This window comes from Poecilia reticulata, chromosome 14 (genome assembly GCF_904066995.2).
Source record: "Poecilia reticulata chromosome 14, P_reticulata-male-v2, whole genome shotgun sequence".
NCBI lineage: Eukaryota > Metazoa > Chordata > Actinopteri > Cyprinodontiformes > Poeciliidae > Poecilia > Poecilia reticulata.
The window spans coordinates 6,820,796-6,843,650 of NC_088843.1; the positions used below are offsets into that span (position 1 = coordinate 6,820,796).

At 41.3% G+C, this 22,855-nt stretch overlaps 2 protein-coding genes across 8 annotated transcripts in view; one reads left to right on the forward strand and one right to left on the reverse strand.

Annotated features, from left to right (window-relative positions):
- The first annotated feature begins 133 nt into the window (after nucleotides 1-133).
- On the forward strand, nucleotides 134-11,372 carry trim47 (tripartite motif containing 47). Its single transcript, XM_008427273.3, has 8 exons — nucleotides 134-432; nucleotides 794-1,005; nucleotides 5,235-5,280; nucleotides 5,442-5,537; nucleotides 8,837-9,061; nucleotides 9,256-9,278; nucleotides 9,358-9,479; nucleotides 9,567-11,372. Exons 1-8 carry the CDS (start codon nucleotides 148-150, stop codon nucleotides 10,094-10,096), a joined length of 1,539 nt encoding a protein of 512 aa, XP_008425495.3. The 5' UTR covers nucleotides 134-147; the 3' UTR covers nucleotides 10,097-11,372.
- An 885-nt stretch (nucleotides 11,373-12,257) lies between these two features.
- trim3b (tripartite motif containing 3b) overlaps nucleotides 12,258-22,855 on the reverse strand; it is a 32,425-nt gene continuing 21,827 nt past the window's right edge. For 6 of the 7 annotated variants that reach the window (XM_008427270.3, XM_081615973.1, XM_081615972.1 and 3 more), the window contains 9 exons: nucleotides 22,646-22,798; nucleotides 21,173-21,551; nucleotides 20,600-20,703; nucleotides 20,333-20,500; nucleotides 19,513-19,681; nucleotides 17,894-17,935; nucleotides 16,179-16,249; nucleotides 15,958-16,098; nucleotides 12,258-15,153 (listed from right to left, as the gene is read on the reverse strand). In XM_008427270.3, coding sequence (XP_008425492.1) covers nucleotides 15,001-15,153; nucleotides 15,958-16,098; nucleotides 16,179-16,249; nucleotides 17,894-17,935; nucleotides 19,513-19,681; nucleotides 20,333-20,500; nucleotides 20,600-20,703; nucleotides 21,173-21,551; nucleotides 22,646-22,798 — 1,380 coding nt within the window. In that variant the 3' untranslated portion in view covers nucleotides 12,258-15,000. The remainder of the gene's footprint in view (nucleotides 15,154-15,957; nucleotides 16,099-16,178; nucleotides 16,250-17,893; nucleotides 17,936-19,512; nucleotides 19,682-20,332; nucleotides 20,501-20,599; nucleotides 20,704-21,172; nucleotides 21,552-22,645; nucleotides 22,799-22,855) is intronic. The other variant, XM_008427271.3, reaches the window with a different exon arrangement.

Consider the following 22,855-nt stretch of genomic DNA (forward strand, 5'->3'; position numbering starts at 1 on the left):
CAGTATTAAACATTTATGAGAGAATTTTTTTACAAGCCAAAACTATAAGCTAATCGACGAAAGAGATAAAATAGTTCGATTTAAAATGTGTTTTATATTCGGTGAAAGCGGCCAGAAAGCGTAAAGTCTGATTGGTTAGAACGGAGAATGACGCAACACAAAGTCCCCGCTCACCTCCTTTCCTCCCCTTCCCTCACTTCCTGCAGGAGCAGCGGTGTGTTGATAAACTGCCGCTGTTGGCTCGTAAACATGGCGACCGCTGGAGCAACTGGAGACGACCTGAAGAAAGAGCTCACATGCGCTATTTGTTTGGACTTCTTCAAAGACCCAGTCATACTGAAGTGCGGTCATAATTTCTGTCGCTTTTGTATCTGCATGCACTGGGATGAAAATGGCGGAGACTACGGGTATCAGTGTCCTCAATGCCGGACTGTAAGTTGATACACACTAACTGCTTTTTTCCCCTTGTCTTTTTGTTTGTTTGTTTGTTTGTTTGTTTTTTACAGACATTGAAGATTGTTTTTTTTACGCAGGGAATTAATAACGAACATTATTACCAAAGTTATTTTTCAGGAAAACCTTAATCTTCAAGAGGGCTTTAACAATTATTTAGTTTTGTTAATGAAAATAACGTAAAAGGTTTAACCAAACAGCAGGTTTACTTTAGAAATGTGTACTCGCCTCGATTAGCTCTACTCGGCACTGTCTTTGGATACAGTTGCTATGACATCTCGTTTTAGCTAACGGAAGTTTAGTTACCTAACAATGTATCTGGTGATTTCTGTTTTCTCAGGTATTCAACAAGAGGAGCTTCACCAAAAACTACTTGGTGCAGAATCTAGTTTCGAAACTGGACGACCTGGAGCATCTGGGTTCTCCTTCTGCTCCTTCCAAGTCTATGAAACCGGATGGAAAGTGTCAACAACATGGGGAAGAGCTGAAACTCTACTGCCAAACTGATAAGAGGCCCATTTGTGTTGTCTGCAGGGAATCAAGAGCTCACAGGTTGGTTGTGCTCTTCCTGTAGAAAACTTGAAACTGTTTATTTCTTCAACATACTATGTGCTGAAATGGGCCAATAATGTGAAACTCTCAGACTATACCACAATCAACTTTTTTTTTTACAGACTAATACTATTTAATAAAGCAATACACGTGTATACTAGTTGTTGTCATTTCATAATTTAATTGTTGTTATGGTATGATTTAAAGTTGAGTAAGGCATCTAGTATGTAGAAGCTTTTTGGAGATTTGATCATGTATTGTTTTCTGCATAACTTGGATTGCGGCCTACGTAGATTAAATGACCTTGCATGCTTCATTGCACTGCTCAGCTCTGCTTGAACAGTGTTGCGGCTTACACACCACGAAGGCCTTGGAGCCACACATAGATAAGAAGGACACATAGACACAAACTCTTTATAGGGAGCAACTTAGAAGTAGATAAAAACCAGTTGCGCCTTGGTCTCTGTGCCTGTATCGGTGCGAACCTTAAAGTGAACTAAGCAGAGGCCTGGCGCTGCAGACAGGTGGGTGACTCTCTGTAACTGAACATGTTGATTGATTGCATTGTTCCAATAACCGCCATAAAATGTAGATTAAACCGAGGTAAACGCAACCTTTTCTCTTTATTCCTTATTCTGAGGTACTGTGATCGGGTCTCAGTCAAGATCTCGAATTAATGACGAGGCTTTTTAATTGCATTTAGATATGGACTTTGACTGGGCCATTCTGTCACATTGATCTGTGATAACCTTTGCCCCCGGTTCAAGTGTTTTGCAGCCCATAGCCGGTTCTCTTTCAGGATTGCCATGAATTTAGCTCTATCCATCTTATATTGACTCATCGGCTTCTCTGTCCCGGTTGAAGAAGAGCCTTTCCACAGAATGTGACTGCCGCCATCATATTTTACTATAGACTTGATGTTTTCAGGGTGAAACGCAGTTATTTTGTTGTTATTTATTGTGTTTTGCATTGTTCTCATCCATTAAGATCATTTCCACAAGCAGATGGAAATTATTAGCATTCTAAATATCCATCCATCCATCCATCCATTTTCTTCCGCTTATCCGGGGTCGGGTCGCGGGGGCAGCAGCTTCAGAAGGGAGGCCCAGACTTCCCTCTCCCCAGCCACTTCTTCCAGCTCCTCCGGGGGAATCCCAAGGCGTTCCCAGGCCAGCCGAGAGACGTAATCCCTCCAGCGTGTCCTGGGTCTTCCCCGAGGCCTCCTCCCGGTGGGACGTGCCCGGAACACCTCACCAGGGAGGCGTCCAGGAGGCATCCTGACCAGATGCCCGAGCCTCAACTGGCTCCTCTCGACGTGGAGGAGCAGCGGCTCTACTCTGAGTCCCTCCCGGATGACAGAGCTTCTCACCCTATCTCTAAGGAAGAGCCCAGCCACCCTGCGGAGGAAACCCATTTCGGCCGCTTGTACCCGTGATCTCGTTCTTTCGGTCATGACCCAAAGCTCATGACCATAGATGAGGGTGGGAACGTAGATCGACCGGTAAATCGAGAGCTTCGCTTTTTGGCTCAGCTCTCTCTTCACCACGACGGACCGGTACAGCGCCCGCTTCACAGTAGACGCTGCCCCAATCCGCCTGTCGATCTCCCGCTCCCTTCTTCCCTCATTCGTGAACAAGATCCCCAGATACTTAAACTCCTCCACTTGAGGCAGGACGACCCCCCTGACCCGGAGAAGGCACTCTACCCTTTTCCGGCTCAAGACCATGGCCTCGGATTTGGAGGCACTGAGCCTCATCCCGGCCGCTTCACACTTGCCCGCCGGTACCCATCAGCGGCTTCTGGAGTCCCACAGGCCAAAAAGGTCCGGTAGGACTCCTTCTTCAGCTTGACAGCATCCCTTACCGAAGGTGTTCACCAACGGGTTCGAGGGTTGCCGCCTCGACAGGCACCAACAACCTTGCGGCCGCAGCTCCGATAGGCCGCCTCGGCAATGGAGGTACGGAACATGGTCCACTCAGACTCAATGTCCCCCACCTCCCCCGGAACGTGTTCGAAGTTCTGCCGGAGATGAGAGTTGAAGCTCCGTCTCACAGGGGACTCTGCCAGACGTTCCCAGCAGACCCTCACTATACGTTTGGGCCTGCCAGGTCTGACCGGCTTCCTCCCCCACCACTGGAGCCAACTCGTCACCAGGTAGTGGTCAGTGGACAGCTCCGCACCTCTCTTCACCCGAGTGTCCAAGACATACGGCCGCAAATCCGATGAGACGATGACAAAGTCAATCATCGAACTGCGGCCTAGGGCGTCCTGGTGCCAAGTGTACATATGGACGCCCTTATGCCTGAACATGGTGTTTGTGATGGACAATCCGTGACGAGCACAGAAGTCCAACAACAGAACACCGCTTGGGTTCAGATCGGGGGGGGCCGTTCCTCCCAACCACGCCTCTCCAGGTCTCACTGTCATTGCACACGTGAGCGTTGAAGTCTCCCAGTAGAACAAGGGAGTCCCCAGGAGGGGCATTCTCCAGTACCCCCTCTAAGGACTCCAAGAAGGGTGGGTAATCTGAACTGCCGTTTGGCCCGTAAGCACAAACAACAGTCAGAACCCGTCCCCCCACCCGTAGGCGGAGGGAGGCTACCCTCTCGTTCACCGGGGTGAACCCCAACGTACAGGCGCCCAAATGGGGGGCAACAAGTATGCCCACTCCAGCCCGGCACCTCTCACCGTGGGCAACTCCAGAGTGGAAGTACGTCCAGCCCCTCTCAAGGAGACTGGTTCCAGAACCAGAGCCATGTGTCAAGGTGAGGCCGACTATTTCTAGCCGGAACCTCTCAGCCTCGCACACTAGCTCCGGCTCCTTCCCCACCAGAGAGGTGACGTTCCACGTCCCAAGAGCCAGCTTCTGCAGCCGAGGATCAGACCGCCAGGGTCCCCTCCCTTGGCTGCCGCCCATAGCACAATGCACCCGACCCCTTTGGCCCCTCGGACAGGTGGTGAGCCCATCGGAAGGGGGACCCACGTCTCCTCTTCGGGCTGAGCCCGGCCGGGCTCCGTGGGTAAAAGCCCGGCCACCAGGCGCTCGCCATCGTGCCCCACCTCCAGGCCTGGCTCCAGAGTGGGGCCCCGGTGACCCGCGTCCGGGCGAGGGAAAACGAAGTCCAAAGTTTGTATTCATCATAGGGGTCTTCGGGCTGCGCTTTGTCTGGTTCCTCACCTCATATTACTTTCTGAATATTCCCCTTTCTAATCTCTGATATTGTTCCACATTTTGTCAGATTTTCAGCCACCTGGTCAATGTCTACTTATCTTTAATAAAAAGTGTTTTTGTGTTGTGTTTTAAAATATAATAAAAACTACATGACAACAGGACAAATTAAAATATTGTGAAGATAAACTGTATTGAAACCCCCTTCTCATATGAAAACATCTGTGCAAAGTAAGCTCAGTGGTGCACAGTCCCATCTAGTTTTTTTATAGGTTTTATTAAGTTGTTTTGATTATTAGAATTTGCTTATAGAAGTCTATAAATGTACTTAAGGATTTGTTAACTTATGTTTAGCTTACTGACCATCAGCCTTTCATTTATTTTAGTTTTTGTTATCTCGCCTTATCTGTTCTGTCCTCCGTGGTCAAGAATGAAAAATGTCAGTTGATTCAATTATTCAAGGACTTTTTTATTGTCATACCACATTCCTTGTTTGTGACATAAGGCCAAAACAAAGTTTTACAAATTAGAGTAAACTATAACAGTACTTTAAGCTTTCACAAAGAGGAGAAAAGCAATGCGGCTGGACTAATTTTTGAAAATTTGCTTAACAAAAAAAATACTTTTCAAATGCTACATAATTTTTCTTTATTTAATTTGGCAAATCGGTAAATCAATCAATCACATTTTATTTGTATAGCGTATTTCAGCAGCAAGGCATTTCAAGGTGCTTTACATAATTAAAGAAAAAATAAAAACAGCATGCGACATTGAATAAGCAGTAAGACAGAGAAAGATTTTAAAAAAATATTTAAAAAAGATAAAAACATACTTTTGTCACGTAAAGTGTTACAGTAAAGTGTGTAATTTCGTAAGTGCATTTGGAAATTTTAAAAAGAAAAACAACAATAGTTTGACTTAAATGACGCCCAAGCAGGCTAGCCTTTGTGTGCCATCTTGTGAGTTGGGGACAATGACACCAAGATCTGTGTTTTTAATAAGAAAGCTCCATACCAAATTGTAAATAATTGGAGTAGTGAACATGGTCTATGTTTTTCAGACACCATCAAGTGGCTCCAGTGCCAGAAGTCGTGAATGATATGAAGGTAAGATCAGCCTCTAAAACTGCACATCTAAATAGTAAATTTGGAGGATTTACTATACATCCTACTTGTAGCATTTAAATGTTTTTTTTCACTTGTTTATTATGTTCTGCTTTTGTTTTTGGTTTTTTGTCTACATACATTACGATGCTCATTTATTTCAGATGGAGTTGAAAGTGAGGCTTATGGAGCTCAACTGGCAGAAGTCACAGTATGCCAAAATTAAGACAACAGATGAAAGGACTAAAAATGACATTCGGGTATGTAAAGTTCAATTTATTTCCGTTGGTTGTGGGAAAAAACGTCTTGCATTGTGTTAAGTATTGCTTTAATCTTAATATTTTGTAGTTTTTTTATAACAGTGAACTAAATTAAGCTCTGTACTGGGTACAATTTTTGTTTGTAGTAAGAATACAGACATACAGACACCTTGGTCTCTCCATTTAGTATTCAGTTATTTCAACATAAATTCTCCCATATTGATGTCTCAGATTTTTGTCAGAATTACAACCATATAAGACATGACACCACTGGTCTCTGCAGAGCACAAGTATGTTGTCTGAGGGAAAAATTAGGACATCTCACTCTCAAACAGGTAGTCTTACCCCAGATGCTTTAAATAACTACCAGTCCCTTGTAACAAGGACATTTTGCCCTGTAATAGAAAATTTAGTTTTTTAGCCTTATTTTATCTTTGATGGAACTGTTGATACTTTTTACCATTTATTTACTGATTGTATCTGCTGTATTTTGTAATTTCGGCAAGATGTGTTTTCCCATTAAAAAAGTTTCCAGATAATGTTCAGATGCTTCCACAGCTGTGATAGTATAAGAGAACTGAAGACATCTTGGGTAAAATGCTTGATCTGGCAATTGTCTTAAAGGACTGACATGTGTGGGATGTAGTTTGTACCCTTGTTTGACCCTGCACCCATTAGTAACTGACAAAGAAGAATTAGAAGTTTCTCCTGAAATCCTTATCAGCTCTCTTTCCTGCCATAAAAATAATCTCCTTCGAGAGGTGAGGGATAGTTTATGAGGTGGGGGTAAGGATCGTCTCTGTGGGCCATCTGGCATTAGAGATGAGATCAGTCTTTTTGTGGGTCTTTTCCTTGGTTATATAGTCACACCAAGGAAATGTGTGTCGATGTGCTCGTCTCCTGACTGCGCTCAGTGAGATGGGTCTGCGAAAGCCTTTGAATAAAGAAACTTAAAGACAAAGATTTATCTTTCTCTATTTATTGAAACGGATTCTCATTCCTTAATAAAAATTCTACAACAGCCCCAAACCTCACTTTCAGGTGGATGTTTTGTTTTTTGTTTTTAGGTTTTTTGCATTTATAGCTCTTCTCAGATTGCCCCAAGGCAGCTGTGGCTACAATCCAGTAGGTTGCCACCATCAACGTCATTTTTATAATTTTTAAGTCATCCTGCAGCATCTCTGCAAGATGAAGATCTTGTCTTTGAATCTATTTGAGTCCCTCAGTTCAAATTTAATAAAAAGCTATGTGACACAGTTTATTTCATAACTTTCAGCCACTCCTTTCATTTACTGGTATGTTTGGGTCATTGCCATGTTAGCCGTTCTAGTTCTGCCTAAGCTTTATTTTTTTAACAGATAGTTTCACATTTTACTCAAGCGCCCTCTGAGGAACAATCCATCCATCCATCCATCCATTTTCTTCCGCTTATCCGGGGTCGGGTCGCAGGGGCAACAGCTTCAGAAGGGAGGCCCAGACTTCGCTCTCCCCATCCACTTCTTCCAGCTCCTCCGGGGGAACCCCAAGGCGTTCCCAAGCCAGCTGAGAGACATAGTCCCTCCAGCATGTCCTGGGTTTTCCCCGAGGCCTCCTCCCGGTGGGACATGCCCGAACCGCTCCAGTGAGAGCTGCAGATCACATTCCGATGAAGCCAACAGGACCACATCACCTGCAAAAAGCAGAGATGTGATCCTAAGGCCACCAAAATGGATCCCCTCAACACCTCGGCTGCGCCTAGAAGTTCTGTCCATGAAAGTAATGACCAGAATCGGTGACAAAGGGCAGTCTTGGCGGAGTCCAACTCTTACCGGAAACAAGCCCGACTTACTGCCGGCAATGTGGACCAGACTCTGACACCAGTCATACAGGGACCTGACAGCCCGTATCAAAGGGCCCGGTACCCCATACTCCCTCAGGACCCCCCACAAGGCCCCTCTAGGGACACGGTCGAACGCCTTCTCCAAGTCCACAAAACACATGTAGACTGGTTGGGCGAACTCCCATGCACCCTCCAGGACCCTGCTGAGAGTGTAGAGCTGATCCAGTGTTCCACGACCAGGACGAAAACCACACTGCTCTTCCTGAATCCGAGGTTCGACTATCCGATGGATCCTCCTCTCCAGGACCCCTGAATAGACCTCACCAGAAAGGCTTAAGAGTGTGTTGAGAGTGTGACCCCCCTGTAATTGGAGCACACCCTCCGGTCCCCCTTTTTAAACAGGGGGACCACCATCCCAGTCTGCCAATCCAGGGGAACTGCCTCCGATTTCCATGCGATATTGCAGAGTCGCGTGAGCCAACACAACCCTGAAACATCCAGAGCCTTAAGGAACTCTGGGCGGATCTCATCCACCCCCGGGGCCCTGCCACCGAGGAGCTTTTTGACCACCTCGGCGACCTCGTCCCCAGAGATTGGAGAGCCCAACCCAGAGTCCCCAGGCTCAGCTTCCTCAACAGAAGGCATGTTGGTGGGATTGAGGAGGTCTTTGAAATATTCCGCCCACCGGCCCACAACGTCCTGAGTTGAGGTCGGCAGCGCACCATCCCCACTATAAACAGTGTTGGTGCTGCACTGCTTCCGCCTCCTGAGACGCCGGATGGTGGACCAGAATCGCCTCGAAGCCGTACGGAAGTCTTTCTCCATGGCCTCTCCAAACTCCTCCCACGCCCGAGTTTTTGCCTCAGTGACAACCCGAGCCGCATGCCGCTTCGCCCGCCGGTACCCATCAGCTGCTTCTGGAGCCAAAAAGGCCCGATAGGACTCCTTCTTCAGCTTGACAGCATCCCTCACCGAAGGTGTCCACCAACGGGTTCGAGGGTTGCCGCCGCGACAGGCACCAACAACCTTGCGGCCGCAGCTCCGGTAAGCCGCCTCGGCAATGGAGGTACGGAACATGGTCCACTCAGACTCGATGTCCCCCACGCTACTTTTAGCCGGAACCTCTCGGCCTCGCACACTAGCTCCGGTTCCTTCCCCACCAGAGAGGTGACGTTCCACGTCCCAAGAACTCATGGTGGGTTTTATGATGGTGAGCTGGCCAGGTCCTTCTGCAGCAAAGCATTCACAAACTCTGACACTTCCAGGTCCATAAGTCGGTTAGCATGAGTGTCTTTTTCCGGAATGCTGTATTTGGTTTATGTCTAGCATCGCGTTGATTTGTTACAGTTGTAAAAATGTATGTTGAACAGCCATGTGTCCAAACGTAAGAAACAAAGTCTGGCGTACGGTGTCTGATTTCTTCAAATTGATCTTATATCCATTATTTTGCCATGAATATTAAAGCTTCTCTGTCTTCTAGCTGAAGAAGCAACGACTCAAGGAGAAGATTGAAGCAGATGTAGGGGCCTTGGTCCAGTTCTTGTTGGATGAGAGAGATTCTCTTCTGGAGAGCTTGGATGCTGAGGAAGCAGCCTCTCTGGCCGTCATTGAAGACAACCTGGAGTTTGTTGAGAGTGAAGTAGCAGATGTGGACAAACTCATAGGAGATATTCATAATCACATTGGTGGGAAGACTAACTTTGAGGTCAGTTGAACATGAAGGGATCATCGCAGTGCGTGCTGAAAAGACATTAAAAATCTGATAAAAATGGTCTTGTAAACAGTTGCACCAGTTGAACCAAAATCTTTTATGAATACTGTTACTTTGTTTAACGTGCAGTAAATTATTAATAACATCCAGCCTTACAATTAAGGTAACATCTTATTTTACTCCAACAGAGCCTTTCTGGAACATTTAATGAGTAAGTAACCTACAACTGAAGACCGTCATTAAAAAAAAAAAAAAGGTATAAAAGGTAAACGTATTTGTTTCCTCTCCAGAGCAATACATCGCAAGTCTTTCACATCCCTTGAGCCGGTCAGTTGTATGACTGAATTTACAGACTTCTCAGGGCCTCTCCAACTCATCATGTGGAAGAAGATGATGCACGTTCTGCACACCAGTAGGTGTAGGCAACAGAAATGTTACCACAATAGCAATTCGTTATGATTAAAGGTCAACTAAACTTTCCATATTTCTCCCTGCATAGTGCCTCAGAACCTGACCTTAGACCCCGACACCGCTCACGCGAACCTCCTTATCTCAGACTTTGACACCAAAGTGGAGGAGGGACGGGTTCGCAGCCAGGAGCTGGATCTTCCGGGCCGCTTCAACCGGTTCTGCGGAGTCCTCGCCACAGCCCAGTACGCCAGTGGCCAGCACTACTGGGAGGTGGACGTGAGGGACAAAGGAGTGTGGTACCTGGGGGTGACGACTGAGTGCAGCAACAGAAAGGGCTTTGTCAATCTCACTCCATCCGCAGGATACTGGAGCCTCTGTCTGCAGGACCGACTCTACGCCAACGTGGAAGATGGCCGCATTCCCCTCGCTGACTACTGGAACTCGCCGCGTGTCGGAGTATACCTGGACTATGACAATGGCCGCCTTAGTTTCTATGATGCTGTTACAATGAAGAGACTCTACATGTTCGACACCTGCTTCGAGGAGCCTGTCTACCCCTTTTTCAGCCCAGGGAAGAATGACGTAGGGAGCAGGCTGCAGATATGCCATTACTATTAACAGAGGTGTGATGAGTAGGTGTTAAGAGTCCAACTCGTGCTTTCAGGTTAGCCTGTTGGAAAGACATCTTCTTTAGACATGCAGTATTGATGATGTGATGTTGCTTCCTGGGTGAACATTATCAACTTGGATTCCCCCCCACCCCCAACTTAGACACAAACTGTAGGCTCACACCCCTGGTTACTACGGTGGTGGATTTGGAGAGGTGCTTTGCTGTTTACATATATCACTGTGTTTGTGGGATTGCAGATGCCTCAGGTGTTCCTGGTGATTAAAGCATACTAATTTATGCTCTATTAACACCTGCTCTGCCAAACTTTGTTACATTTGCTTTTGCTTTCTGTTCTCAGTTTGGTCAGCTTGCCTGGGGAATTAACTTGAAATTCATGTTTCTAGATCAAACGGGTTAGACAGGTTTTATGGAAATGGTTTTATCAAAAACATTTTAAACTACCTGTATATTTCCTTAGTTTATGTTATATACACGCAGCTTCGAACTGTTGCCAGACCTACTGATTATTTCCAAGTCCCTTTTTGCAGCACAACCTTAGTGCTGAAGACAGGTAGCCGTGAGGAGATACCTTAACAAATAAGAAATGTTTTATACAGCTGAGCGAATGACGAGCTACAAGTCGACGTGATACATTTCTTTGAACATAGCAGATCCTAATTAAGCTGTATTTCCATATATTTAGCCACTTAGTGGATAAATATTTAGCTTTATACATTCCATTAATAAAAAATAAAGCAAGAACTAGGATTTGACTGAAATAGTTATGGAGTGCTGAATGTTAGCGTTGTCTTCTTGGTTTTATTGTTAAATTGATTACTGCTGTTACATATGTTGCTTTTTTTTTTAGTTTTTGTTTCTTAAAAGTTGAAACTTGTGCTGTTATGTATTTCTGTCTGCTACTACTTTTTTTTATTACATTTTTTTTTTCTTGGACTTGTGGTTCTGAATGGCCATGGAAATGGCAATTTTTCAAGTTTATTTTATTTTTTTCATTTTTATTTTTTATTAGACAAGTTGGACCTGAAGACACTGCTCTTTGATTATTGGAGCTTTCTGTTGCATCTCCTTTTCTCTCTCGCTGTTTTTTATCCATGACTGTACCTCTACGGGTTTATTCATGCAGTTTCGTTGACTTAATCTGCTTATCCATTTTAGGATTATTTTCAGTTGTGTCACAAACTCCAGAATCTTGCTAAGGCTCTTGCACTCTGTATGAATATTCATTCTATTTCATCTCAATAAAACAAAACCAAAAAAAATCTATATTTTATTGGTCTTCTTCTTAAACAGTCCACTTCATCATAATTGCGGTTTTGGTATATCATATTTTATATTATAAAACTTAAGCTTTTTAAATGGACTTGGCAATATGCCTGTTCTCAGTGTGTGTAGGATTATATTCTAATTAGCTATAGCTTCACATTTTCTTTTTTAAGCTGAAGTTGAGACTTTAACTACCTTTAAAATACTATTAAACATTTTCACTTACTATGTGTGCTATTGTGACATTTATTTGCATCCGTGTGACAACCAAAATGAGGTTATATTTTCACCTTGGTTGTTCTGTGCTTTTCTTGCCTGGCGTCCTCTTTTTCTTTAACCACAACAGACCGATCTGGTGCTGCTGAGTCACTGATGCAGAACATTTAAGGAGGAGGTGAGAAAACTGCTTCATCTCCTCCTGCCCAGGTAGTGACTCAGAGGCGGCTTTGCTGTTTATTGAGATGTGGGCTTAATGCAGTATAAATGACTAAATCTAACAAAGAAACATTACTGTAAACACTGTTTTGTCACTAAAATATTTGTTCAAGAAGGTCCCATTTAGGTATGATGCATCTTTGCCATAGAGCCCTTTTCATTTAAAGTAATTGATCTTCAGGTTTATAAACCCCTTATTGCTATATGAAGTATTTAGAAGACATACATTGATTCTGATATAAACCAGCTTTTAAATAAAGTAAATTGCTCATTTGAAAATACAGCAGTTGATCATTTGCGGCTTATTTTCAACCAGTGTCAAACTAAATTTTCTTCTGGACTATGCTGAATCTGCCAAAAGCAGTCATCATAATTGAACTAAAGGAATCGTTCAAGGCACATTCGTGAAATAACAGAAGTCTGTTGAAATAAAACACAGTTTACACAGCATTTCTCACTGTTCTGGTTTATTTTTGCAACGATTTTCCAGGATTACATACATCTTGTAAATGCCTTCTGTCTGATCTCCTCTAGCATACACATATTTGGTAAATGTAGTGTTTTATTTAAATGTGCTTTAGTTGTTTCACACAAACTAGTTAGTGACAATTAAAGACATGGAAAATGAAAAATAACAGTGTGATTTATGGAGAAAAATAATTTGTCAGCACACAGTTTTCCAACAAATGAAAAACACAAGAATAAAGACAGTTAAACAGTTTTTAATAAACACACATAAAAAAAGGTCCCTTTTGGAGCCACACATAAAAACAAATACTCTAAACTGTCCATGATAAAAGTGCTGGTTATCAGCAACAATAATAAAATGACTGTAATGTACAATACACCTTTGATCATGATAAATGAACTGTACATACAGGCATATATTATTCTTGTAAAATGATAGAACTCTTATAATATTTGTTCTTTGTGCAATGTTAAAAAGCAAATTACAACAACACATTTTGGCAGAGGGTAACATCAATGTTAAACAAGGTAAGCTCTTCGAGGAAGTTAGAGGAGAAATCAGATTTCAGATGCTACAACTTATAACACATAACATCATGTTTGGCGGAAAGTAAAGTGTCCAATGCAACAGTTAGAAAAATAATTTGTACAACAAATCATAAAGAAAAGAAAATCGAAAATAAATTAAATAATCTGGAAAAATAAAATACAGCAAATGTTTACAACTTGGTTCTAATATTTCAGTCATTCGGGTGGCTACTGCTTGGCATGATCTCAGTCTCATTTAAATGCTGGAATAAGTAGGATATATACTGTAGCAATATAACATGGACAATAAATCCATATGTACACCTACATATGCATATTTACAATTACAGTAAATTCTTGATATTAACAGACAAAAGTGCAAAAAGCCATGGGGTCAATTTTTAGAAATCTATTTGGGTTATTACAACAGCAAGACCAGAAAAATAAATTACCTGTAGAAGTGGAGCTGGTTGGGATGTTATGTTTCATTGAATAAACTATAACTTGCATAAAGGTAAACTAATGACTGGTGGGTCTTGCAGGATGAAAAAGTACAGAGTGAGGAATTGACCTGCAGCTACACATTCCAAAATGTTCTGTTTTGTATACAGATTAAAAAAAAGAAAAAGAAAGGCAGGATCAGCAGGATTTTTGGTGCACAGTGACAAAATTACACCTCTTGGGATTTTGAAATGATGTTCTGTTAAAAAGTTTCGAGCAATAAATATCTTCCCTGCAGCAGAAAACGCTCATATTTGTCATTTTGTTGATTAGTTGTTTACAGAGGCTGAAACTAAAATACACTGATTTATACAAACACTGCTTTATAAAGTTTCAGATCATTATTGCGTTTGCATTTTTGGATTGTATTGAAATAAAAGGATGAAAATCATTTACAAAGGAAACAATGGAGGTGGTTTCTCACTGATTTTCCTGTAGCACAAATGGACAAAGGCCAAATCAGAGTTTCTAATAAGTCATTTAAATGTTTTCTGTATATTTGTCTGCTGAATACGATTTCGACATTTGTTAAACGGAATATGGATAGAACAACCTTTGCCTTATATTGCCGTATTCAGGTTGTGTTGCAAGCCTCCAAAATCAACAGCGTAGTAATTCATAATCCCACAAGTTCATGGATATTTGACAAGAAGGAATAAAGAGAATATTGATGCTGTTGACAGGACACAAGAAGTAAACGGCAGGCTATGTTGTGGGTCATGTTAGTACTCTAGCATCAACTAAAAAGGTTTAACTACAGTTATTTAAGGTAACTGTAGCTAACACTTCGCTAGTTGTCTGTTTACATGCTGGCTGTTGCTAAAATGCTAACATTAGCTTATTGTATGGATTAGCATGTTAGCTGAGACTTCGCGCTTGCAGCTATGGCTAACAGCAGTGTTTTCATTTTATTTTTAGCCGGTTGTTTGTGTGTTGTGGGGGAAAAAAAGGTGCAAGAAAACTTTTAAACAGTAACAATTTCTTTGCTTTGAACACTGCGTTACTCTCACCCTAAGTGTTCTGATCAGAGGTGCTGTATATGTCCCCATCAGTAGCCTGTAGCTTTCACACAGGAAATTTATTGGTGGTGCAACATCTCCAACACCTTCTATTGAAATAAATGTCCAATACAATGAGATTCACCCTATTCTCTAAAGATTCATAAATAAGCATTAGCATCAACTTCAACTCATTTGAGACCGTCTCCATGGAGTTGTTGGTTTTGGACCCTTTAGACTGGATGTTAGCCTCAGCCTCTGGGACTAATACAAAAAGAAGAACACATTAAAGTTAACTACAGCAGGTAAGGTTTTGACTGCTTGTAACATTTTTAAAGAACCTCACTACAAACTGTACTTAACTATAGGTCTACCTTCCTCTGAAAACATGGCTGGAAATAGTACATGCTTGTTTGCCTTGCTGTTTGCTGGAAAAATCATGAATCTAATCCAGAAACTAGGTTTATCACAAAATGCCACTTTCTGGCAGGATGAGTCCAGGTAGATATACTGGCAGAAATCAAACTTATTTATCTTCTTCTAATAATATTTTTGCAATTTCTTTACCCTTCACTGAAAAGAAATGAACAAGGAATCAACCTGCCCAAACAGGCTGCAGGAACATTGCAACTTAATGACAGCTAGTAATGTGAAATATTAATTAATTCAAGCAGGATTGGTTGATGCCTTTCCTTTGCCTACTGCAGATATCTGTAAACTTTGAAGCAGTGATTCCCGGAGTCGGCAACTGCCACATGTCCATCTGAGGTGAGAGCGAGGCCCTGGGGCCCATAGAGCGGGTCTGCTGAGGTGTTAATGTAGGACAGGAAGGACCCTGTGCTATCAAAAACCTAGAAACCAAAAACAGAAGATTTTCTTTTAATTTTTTTACAATAATGTAATAACTTAAAAAGTGCTCTGAAAAAGCATTTCAGGAAATGTTTTTTTTTCTTCTTTTTACACATTTCTTCTGTTTGTGTTTTTTTTTTATCTTTATTTCAGATTGTGAAACTAATTTGAATATCACAGCAGCAGTTCACAAGCGGCTGGGATGAAGATTGGTACCTCCAAATACGAGATCATGGTCTTGAGCCAGAAAAGGGTAGAATGCCTTCTCTGGGTTGAGGACAAGGTCCTGCCCCAAATGGAGGAGTTTAAGTGTCTCAGGGTCTTGTTAACAAATGAGGGAAAAATTTGACATTTTTAGGCTGATTGGTGTGTCTGCAGAGATTCGAGTGCTGACCCAATCTGACGTGGTGAAGATGGAGCTGAAAAGCTAAATGTTCAATTTACCAGTCTACATACTTTTCTCCTTTTATCTGTGGTCACGAGATTTGGGAAGTGACCAAGATCTAATCAGTCGTCAGGTTGAGAAAATACTACAAATGTCATGAATAGTTTTGATAGCTTTTACTCAATTCATTCTTTCATTATCTTAAATATTTAAGTATGACAAAAAACCAAAACAGAAGAAACCTTGGGGCAAATACTTGCAACCATTGCAATGTGGCAAAATATCTATCTATATATATAGAAGAAAGCTTGCAGAGTATAAATACCTTTTTTAAGGTGTGGTATTATATCAGAGTTGGAATTTAAGGTAATTATTGTGATAGCTACATATTAATGATGATGAAAACAAAAATGGACATTACCTGTATTCTACTGTTACCCCAGTCGGCTACAATGATGTTTCCATTAGCATCCACAGCCACACCAGTGGGCGCGTTGAACTGACCATTGCCTTCTCCATGAGAGCCAAATTTAAACAGAAACTCCCCATCTGCGCTGTATACCTGCAACAAGTAGCAATAAATTCATACCACCAGATACACTCTCTGAATATGAAGACTTGCAGGGATCATATTTCTTTTACCTTAACAGAGTGATTGTGAAAATCTGTCACTATAATTTCATTCTTGTTGTTCACTGCGACAAAGTGTGGACCTGAACAGAGAGACGGAATCATACAAGTTTTGGAAAAAACAGATTCATTTTATTTTCACAAATCCTGTCACAGTTATTAGGCTGGTCAAACATGTTTGATCTGGTTGTTGCTGTTCATATTTATGTGAAACACTTTATGTACTGTTCTAAATTTAGAAACTTTTCTAAAATAGTAGTAAGGAGCAAGACTTTTCAGTTTGAATCATATTTTGCATTGTTAGTGCATGCCAACAGATTGTACTGATGGTTTAAAAAAAATTGCAACGTGGATTAGCTGTGTTTATTTTTGAGTGTTTTTCAGAATCAAACATTTGTTTTTCATAAAACACAGAAGGATTGTTGATTAACATAGACCACTAAAAAACATCTGCAAGGTTCTGTGAAAAAAAAAAAAGTATTCGGCCCATTATAGATTTCTTCTGGTTTTGTTTTAATGTCTTAAATGTTTTTAGTTCAATTCCACTACACACACCCTGAGCTTACTAATGGCTGACATGTAGAATGACGAAATCCCTTAAACAGTTTGACATGAAGAAGGCTAAAAGATCTCAAAAAGCAACGCTTCATAAAATCAATAACTCATGTTGCCAACAGCGACCGTTAAAGGTCTTACAATAACTGGCAATTAGTCTTATGTCTTTGTTGCTGAATTTTGATCAACTCTGGTTTTAATAAGTCTGATGTTGTTTTCATAAATGTTGTTCTAGATTTATGAGTGATGTAAAGGGATACACACTCGAAGACGAGTGTTTTTATTTGTCACTTCAAAGTTATATTCTGTCAAACATAAGATGCGTCTTTCTGTTCACCGTTTTCTGATATTGTAGTTAGCAGTGGTTTTCACCTCTAGATGACTATAGATGTTTCCTTTGGTAATTCTGTGACTCCAGAATAAGCCTCTGAAGTGCAATTGGTGTGCTTCTCGTCGACCGGCCAACGTCTCTTCCTGTTTCAGGTTTTCTAGAGAACCAAAGACTTATACATTTCTTTGCTACCCTCTCCAGACTGACAGATGTCAGTCACTTGCTTTTCATCTGTTCTTGAATTGCCTATGATCAGGCCAAAATGTGTTGCTTTCTGAGATATTTTACCCTGCTTTATGTTGTCAGACAGGTTGTTTTTAAGTTATTTGTCGATTGTAGAGTTCAGACAAACAACCAGACCTAAGTGTGGCAAGAGAAATTGAAAAAAAAATAATAAAAATGAGTCACAGTTAATTAATGAATCAACAATATTTTCACATTGCGTGACATTAATTTGATTAGTATTTCAAAATAAAAATTAGAAATTACCATTTCAAAGAAATTATTTGAAAATATCTGTCCATTATTAAAACACATTCAGTCGTGACAAAGAGCAAGAACTAAGAAAATCTGTAACAGGGCAAATACTTTTTCATAGCACTGTATTTTTGCAATTTATTTTTTTATAATCACACAAAAAACACACAATGTACATGACAACATGTTGATTCTGTCATTCATGAAATTGTAGCTGAATTTCAAGCAATCTCTGTACAAGTATCTTCATCCATCTTTATCAACAATCTGTCTTCTCTGGAAGTCAGACACGTGATCAGGGAATTGGGTTAGACAGAGGACACCGTGGGATTAAGGTCGCAGCAAGGCCACACTTAGTACTTACTGAAAACTGAGCCAGATTTATTAAAGTTTGGGCCAAGTTTTTCTGAATCAAGAACAGAAGGAAGAACAGAAAGAAAGAACAAGCACGTCAACAGAAATAAAGATAGGCGAGAAAGAAAACACTTAAGGGCAATCTGTAGAGCCGCCTTCTGTTGCTGCTGCAAACCAAGCAATGTCAGCAAGATGTTAAAGTTACAAATAACTAACATTTCATATTCCCTTAACTGAAGAACAAAACATATAGTGTCATTATTTAGCTTCTCGATTGAGGATTAAAATACAGAATTTGATAGAGTAATTTTCTTCCAGTTAAAAGAGATTTGGTTTGATCCTCAGCCTTGCCATGCGTGGTCACAACTAAAAGGAAACACTGAATTCACCCTATGTCCTATAAAATAGGGAATGCCCAAAGTGCCAAAATTCTACAGACGATCATCAACTGATTAAAATATGAAGGCATCAATAGTTTATTTCATGTATAATACTTTAAATATGTCATTGATGCATTTCTTTTATTCATAAATACAGAAATATGTTCTATTTTTCATCAAATAGGTGCAAAATTAATTAAATTTTTATTTCAACTGTAGTAAACAATTGAAAAATACATATGTATATATACTGAGCAATTTAGCAAAATTGAGCATAACACGGTCTGCTAAAAGGTGGCAAAGACTTTCCAATAAACTAATTGGTGTATGTAATGTGCATCAACCAGCATAGTGGAATGCATACACACCGTATTGGCAGCATTAATTTACTTCACCAGGCTTTGTGGCACAGGGACAGGTAACTAAACAACTTTAAAAAATGACTGCATCATAGTTGTATCCGATGCCATGAAATTGACCTCCGTTTCTTTAAGAACCTTCTTTCTACCTTTTCTGACACCTTAAGCACATCCTCCCAACAATGCTTCTCCATGCTGTCTGCTGATGCCGTTTACAACTGATCTTAGGAGCTCTGTAGCTTACATGATAAGCTCAGCAGACACATAGATCTACCAGGTTTTTCCTAATTGTTGCGGTCGTTTTGGGTAAATAGATGACAAATCGGAAGTGTCACCAACAGGAGACACCTGAATGGCTGCCATGCACATTCAGGTGTCCCTGAATGTGCACATTTTGAGGAATTCAAGGATTCCTCAAAATGTATAAATGGGCCAAAGCAACACTCCAGGTGGGGATGAGGGGATTACATTATGACATAATATACAGCTTAGAAAAGTCAATTCTGCATGTTACCTTATCCTACTCCCTGCCCCTTTTAACCATATAGTATAACCCATCCACACTTATCCTTGCAGGAGGACAAGGACCTCTCCAGTGGTCATCAGGTGAGAAGCAAGGTACACCCTGCCAGTTGATGGCAATGTAGTACAATATATTAATTAAACACATTTCTTTACAGAGACAAAAAAAAGTGTTATGGCATTAATTTATGGAACCATTGGATATTTGTGTGACCAGGTGAATGATAAACACCCCGTGAAGCTCTTTATAGAAGTTGAAAACTGTTTTCAATTAATAGAAAACCTACAACTCTCTGCGACAGATTGTCTGCAGCCCTATCTGTCAAGATTCAAAAAAGCTCTGCTGAAGACTTAGCGTCCCTCCTCACCTGCAAATTGTCTATCAGACGTCCCTCTGCCTCCAAACTTAGTCACCAGCTTTCCATTGGACTGAAAGATGAAGACACAGCAGGCTTTGTTATCCACAGTGATAATGTGTCCGTTTTTATCCATGGCCACTCCTTTGGGACCCATGAGACGGCCTGCACCAATCTTATTCTGTGGTAGAAGAAGACAAAAAGGATTACTGAACAAACTAAAATCCTGTTGGTTGGCTTTGTAGGGGTATTTTGTACAGGGCTTTGTTCTGTTCTGCACCCCTCTGTGTTCAGTAATGCTCTAGTTTGGAGACGGAAAGAGTTGAATTAAAGGAGGTTTATGGGTTGACCAAACCAAGCGCATAGAACCATCAATGAACAGACCCAATTGCAAGAATTAACCTAAGGTAAAGAAAATCCATCTTATCTGTCAAGTTGTTTTTGACAGAACATCTGCTGATGCCAAAGTCAATCCTCTCACCAATAGAGAGAGGACAAAGAGAAGGCGTAACCTGAAGCACAACAGCATGTTGGTTCTGAGTAAGTAAACAGTCATCTGACCCTGTCATAGCCACTCTTGCTCTGTTCTATAATTAAGGCTGTTTTCAGGCTTTGGAACCCACCGGGCCTCAAAGGTCTTTCTCCATTTGAATTTCTGTGCTCTCAAAAAATTCCTCAAGTAGGGATTTAGCAACTAAGATAATGCACTTTGAGTTTATATCTTGTGGACACAGAGACAAATATTTGCTACAAAGGATATTAGTACTAATAATTAGTTTTTTCATAAGGCATTACTGAGACCTAGATCAAAGAGACAGTGTATGATGTGTACCTTGAACTTGCCATCTGAGGAGAAGATGCTGACCCATCTGTTGTCATAATCGGCCACCACGATGTCTCCGTTCATGTCTACAGTGACTCCTGTCGGTCTCTGCAGCTGTCCTGGAGAACGACCTCTGACCCCGAAGCGCATTTTAAACTGCCCATCGTTGGAAAATACCTGCAGCCATTTGCAGAACTCATGTTTAGCACATAACATCAGTGGTAGTCTCTAAGTCCACAGTGGTCCTACACAGTTGCTTCTATGTGTCTGGCTCACCTGTATGCACTGGTTGTTGCTGTCAGCCACCACCACTCTACCGTTGCTGGAGGCTGAGATTCCTTGCAGATTTGTGAACTCGCCCTTTTCCCTTCCCCGGGAACCTAACGGGAGAGTTAAGCATTCAGTAATTGTGTTTATTATGAACACTCTCATTGTGTATGATTTATTATCGTTGACAGCCCATACTAGCATGTTCTTGCTAATTCAGAGCAAAGATTATTGAGTACTTCCCTGTCTACCAGGCAATTAGCGGTTTTGAATTCTGTTATTATGCAATTAAAACTTGAAACTCTCGTTTGAGGTAGGTAATGCAGCACACTGACAAAGTTGTGTGTTTTTGTGGGTTATATTATATTAGTTTGGACGTAAACAACGCATGCAACCAGTTTTGTGTTGCATCTACTTTGACAGAGAAAAGTATGAAAATTCTGCTTGTTGTTGGAAACATTTTTGTCTACCAGTTTCAAGAATTTATTAAGTAACTGTTATGCAATAAGAAAAAACAACTCATAAATTGCTAACCTTCTTAACAGGAGACATTTTGAAATATCTCCTAGAAGTTTGTCTTACCAACTCTGTAGATGAGCTCATCCTCAATGGGGTTCTCCTTTTTCTTGGTGGTGCTGTACATGCTGGAAGGCCGTCGCACCGCTTTCTGACGGATGTGGCCACCTGTCCCGCTCGGGGACTTCACCCTCCTTTTCACATCATCCGGAGACTGGGGCACGTCCGACGGTTTGACCACCCGCAGGCGGAATGGGCTGCCACGTATGGCCTGACCGTACAGCAGCAGGCAGAATGAATACTCTCCTTCGGAGCGCAACGTGTAGCCCACTTCATACGTTCCATTCTTGTTGTCCGTTATTTCTACTTCTGCAGCTCTGTTACCGTCAGCCGACAATATCTCAGCCTTTAAAACAGCATTTCCTGTCCTCACCAACTCTCCATCCTATAAATAATGACAACAATTACTATGGATCTCATTGTAAAGAGACAATTTCAGTGTAAGTATATATGTAAAGTGTAAATAAAAATTTTAATATATAGCTAAAAAGTAAAGGCAAATGTATCTGGTGGCAATAAACTTGATTTGGTAGAGTGCCTTACATTCATAACCCCAAAGAACTCACATTTTGCCCCAAACTTAATTCTATTTGAGCAGTCAACAACTCCCTGACTGCCCTGTAATGTTCAGATTAATCCATGCTTAACCACACCAGAACAAAAAGGATGACTTAAATTCTTCAAAGGTCTAGTAATGAGTCAATTATTTGATTCAGGTGCATTGGAGTTCATGCAAAGGAAAAGAATACGTAGTTTTCAAAATGTTTGACGGCTACATATTTGAAAATATGCTTAGCACTTGCATTAAGCAATTTCTACTCTGACACTCAAACAAAATCTAGTTTGCTGTAGATTCCAGCTAAATAGCAGAGCACTAGAATGTATAAAACTTTTATGAAATATAAATATTGCTACCCATGGATACATTTTTGGAACTTCTTAATGCACTGTTTGGTCGTTAAAACATCTGAACATCTAAAAGAGCACCGTCAAGCCATCAACCGAAAATGGAAAGAGTATGAGACAACTGCAAAGTTACTAAGATATGGCTATCCACCTAAATGGACTGGCAGGACAAAGACAGCATTCATCAAAAAGCAACAAAAAGTCTCTAGGAGCTACAGTGGTCCACAGCTCAGCTTAAGTGGGGTGTTTATCAGGAGAGTGTGAAGAAGTTCCTGCTGACAGACGTAAAAATAAGTCTTGCATCCTGCAAGTCATGTGTGACAGAAGGCAAACAGAATGTCTGGTCAGACAAGACTTAAAATAAAACCTATGTATCCTTTTTCTTTCAAGCACTGCTTTGTGTCGGTTTTCTATTTAAAATCTCAAGTGAATCTGTGGTTGTAATACGACAAAATATAACAAAACTTCACTGTAAAATACCTTTAAAATGCACTATAAAACACTTTAAGAGAGGAAAGCAGCATTCCAAATGATAACGGTGCACTAAAACCTCAAAATAAAAAAAGTCAGTACTTTGTCTTTTGTTGTCACAGTAATGGTTTGGTGCTGCCCAGTAGCTGCATGTCTCAGTCCCTCCCCTGTGGCGACAGACATGTGTGCCACGGCTGATGTTGTGAGGAGAACGCCCAGGTTCTGGATGGAGCGCCGCAGGCCTTCAGTCTCCACCTGGAGACACAACCGCTGCTTTAATCAACGCATAAGTGTTACAGCGGTTGGTGCTGC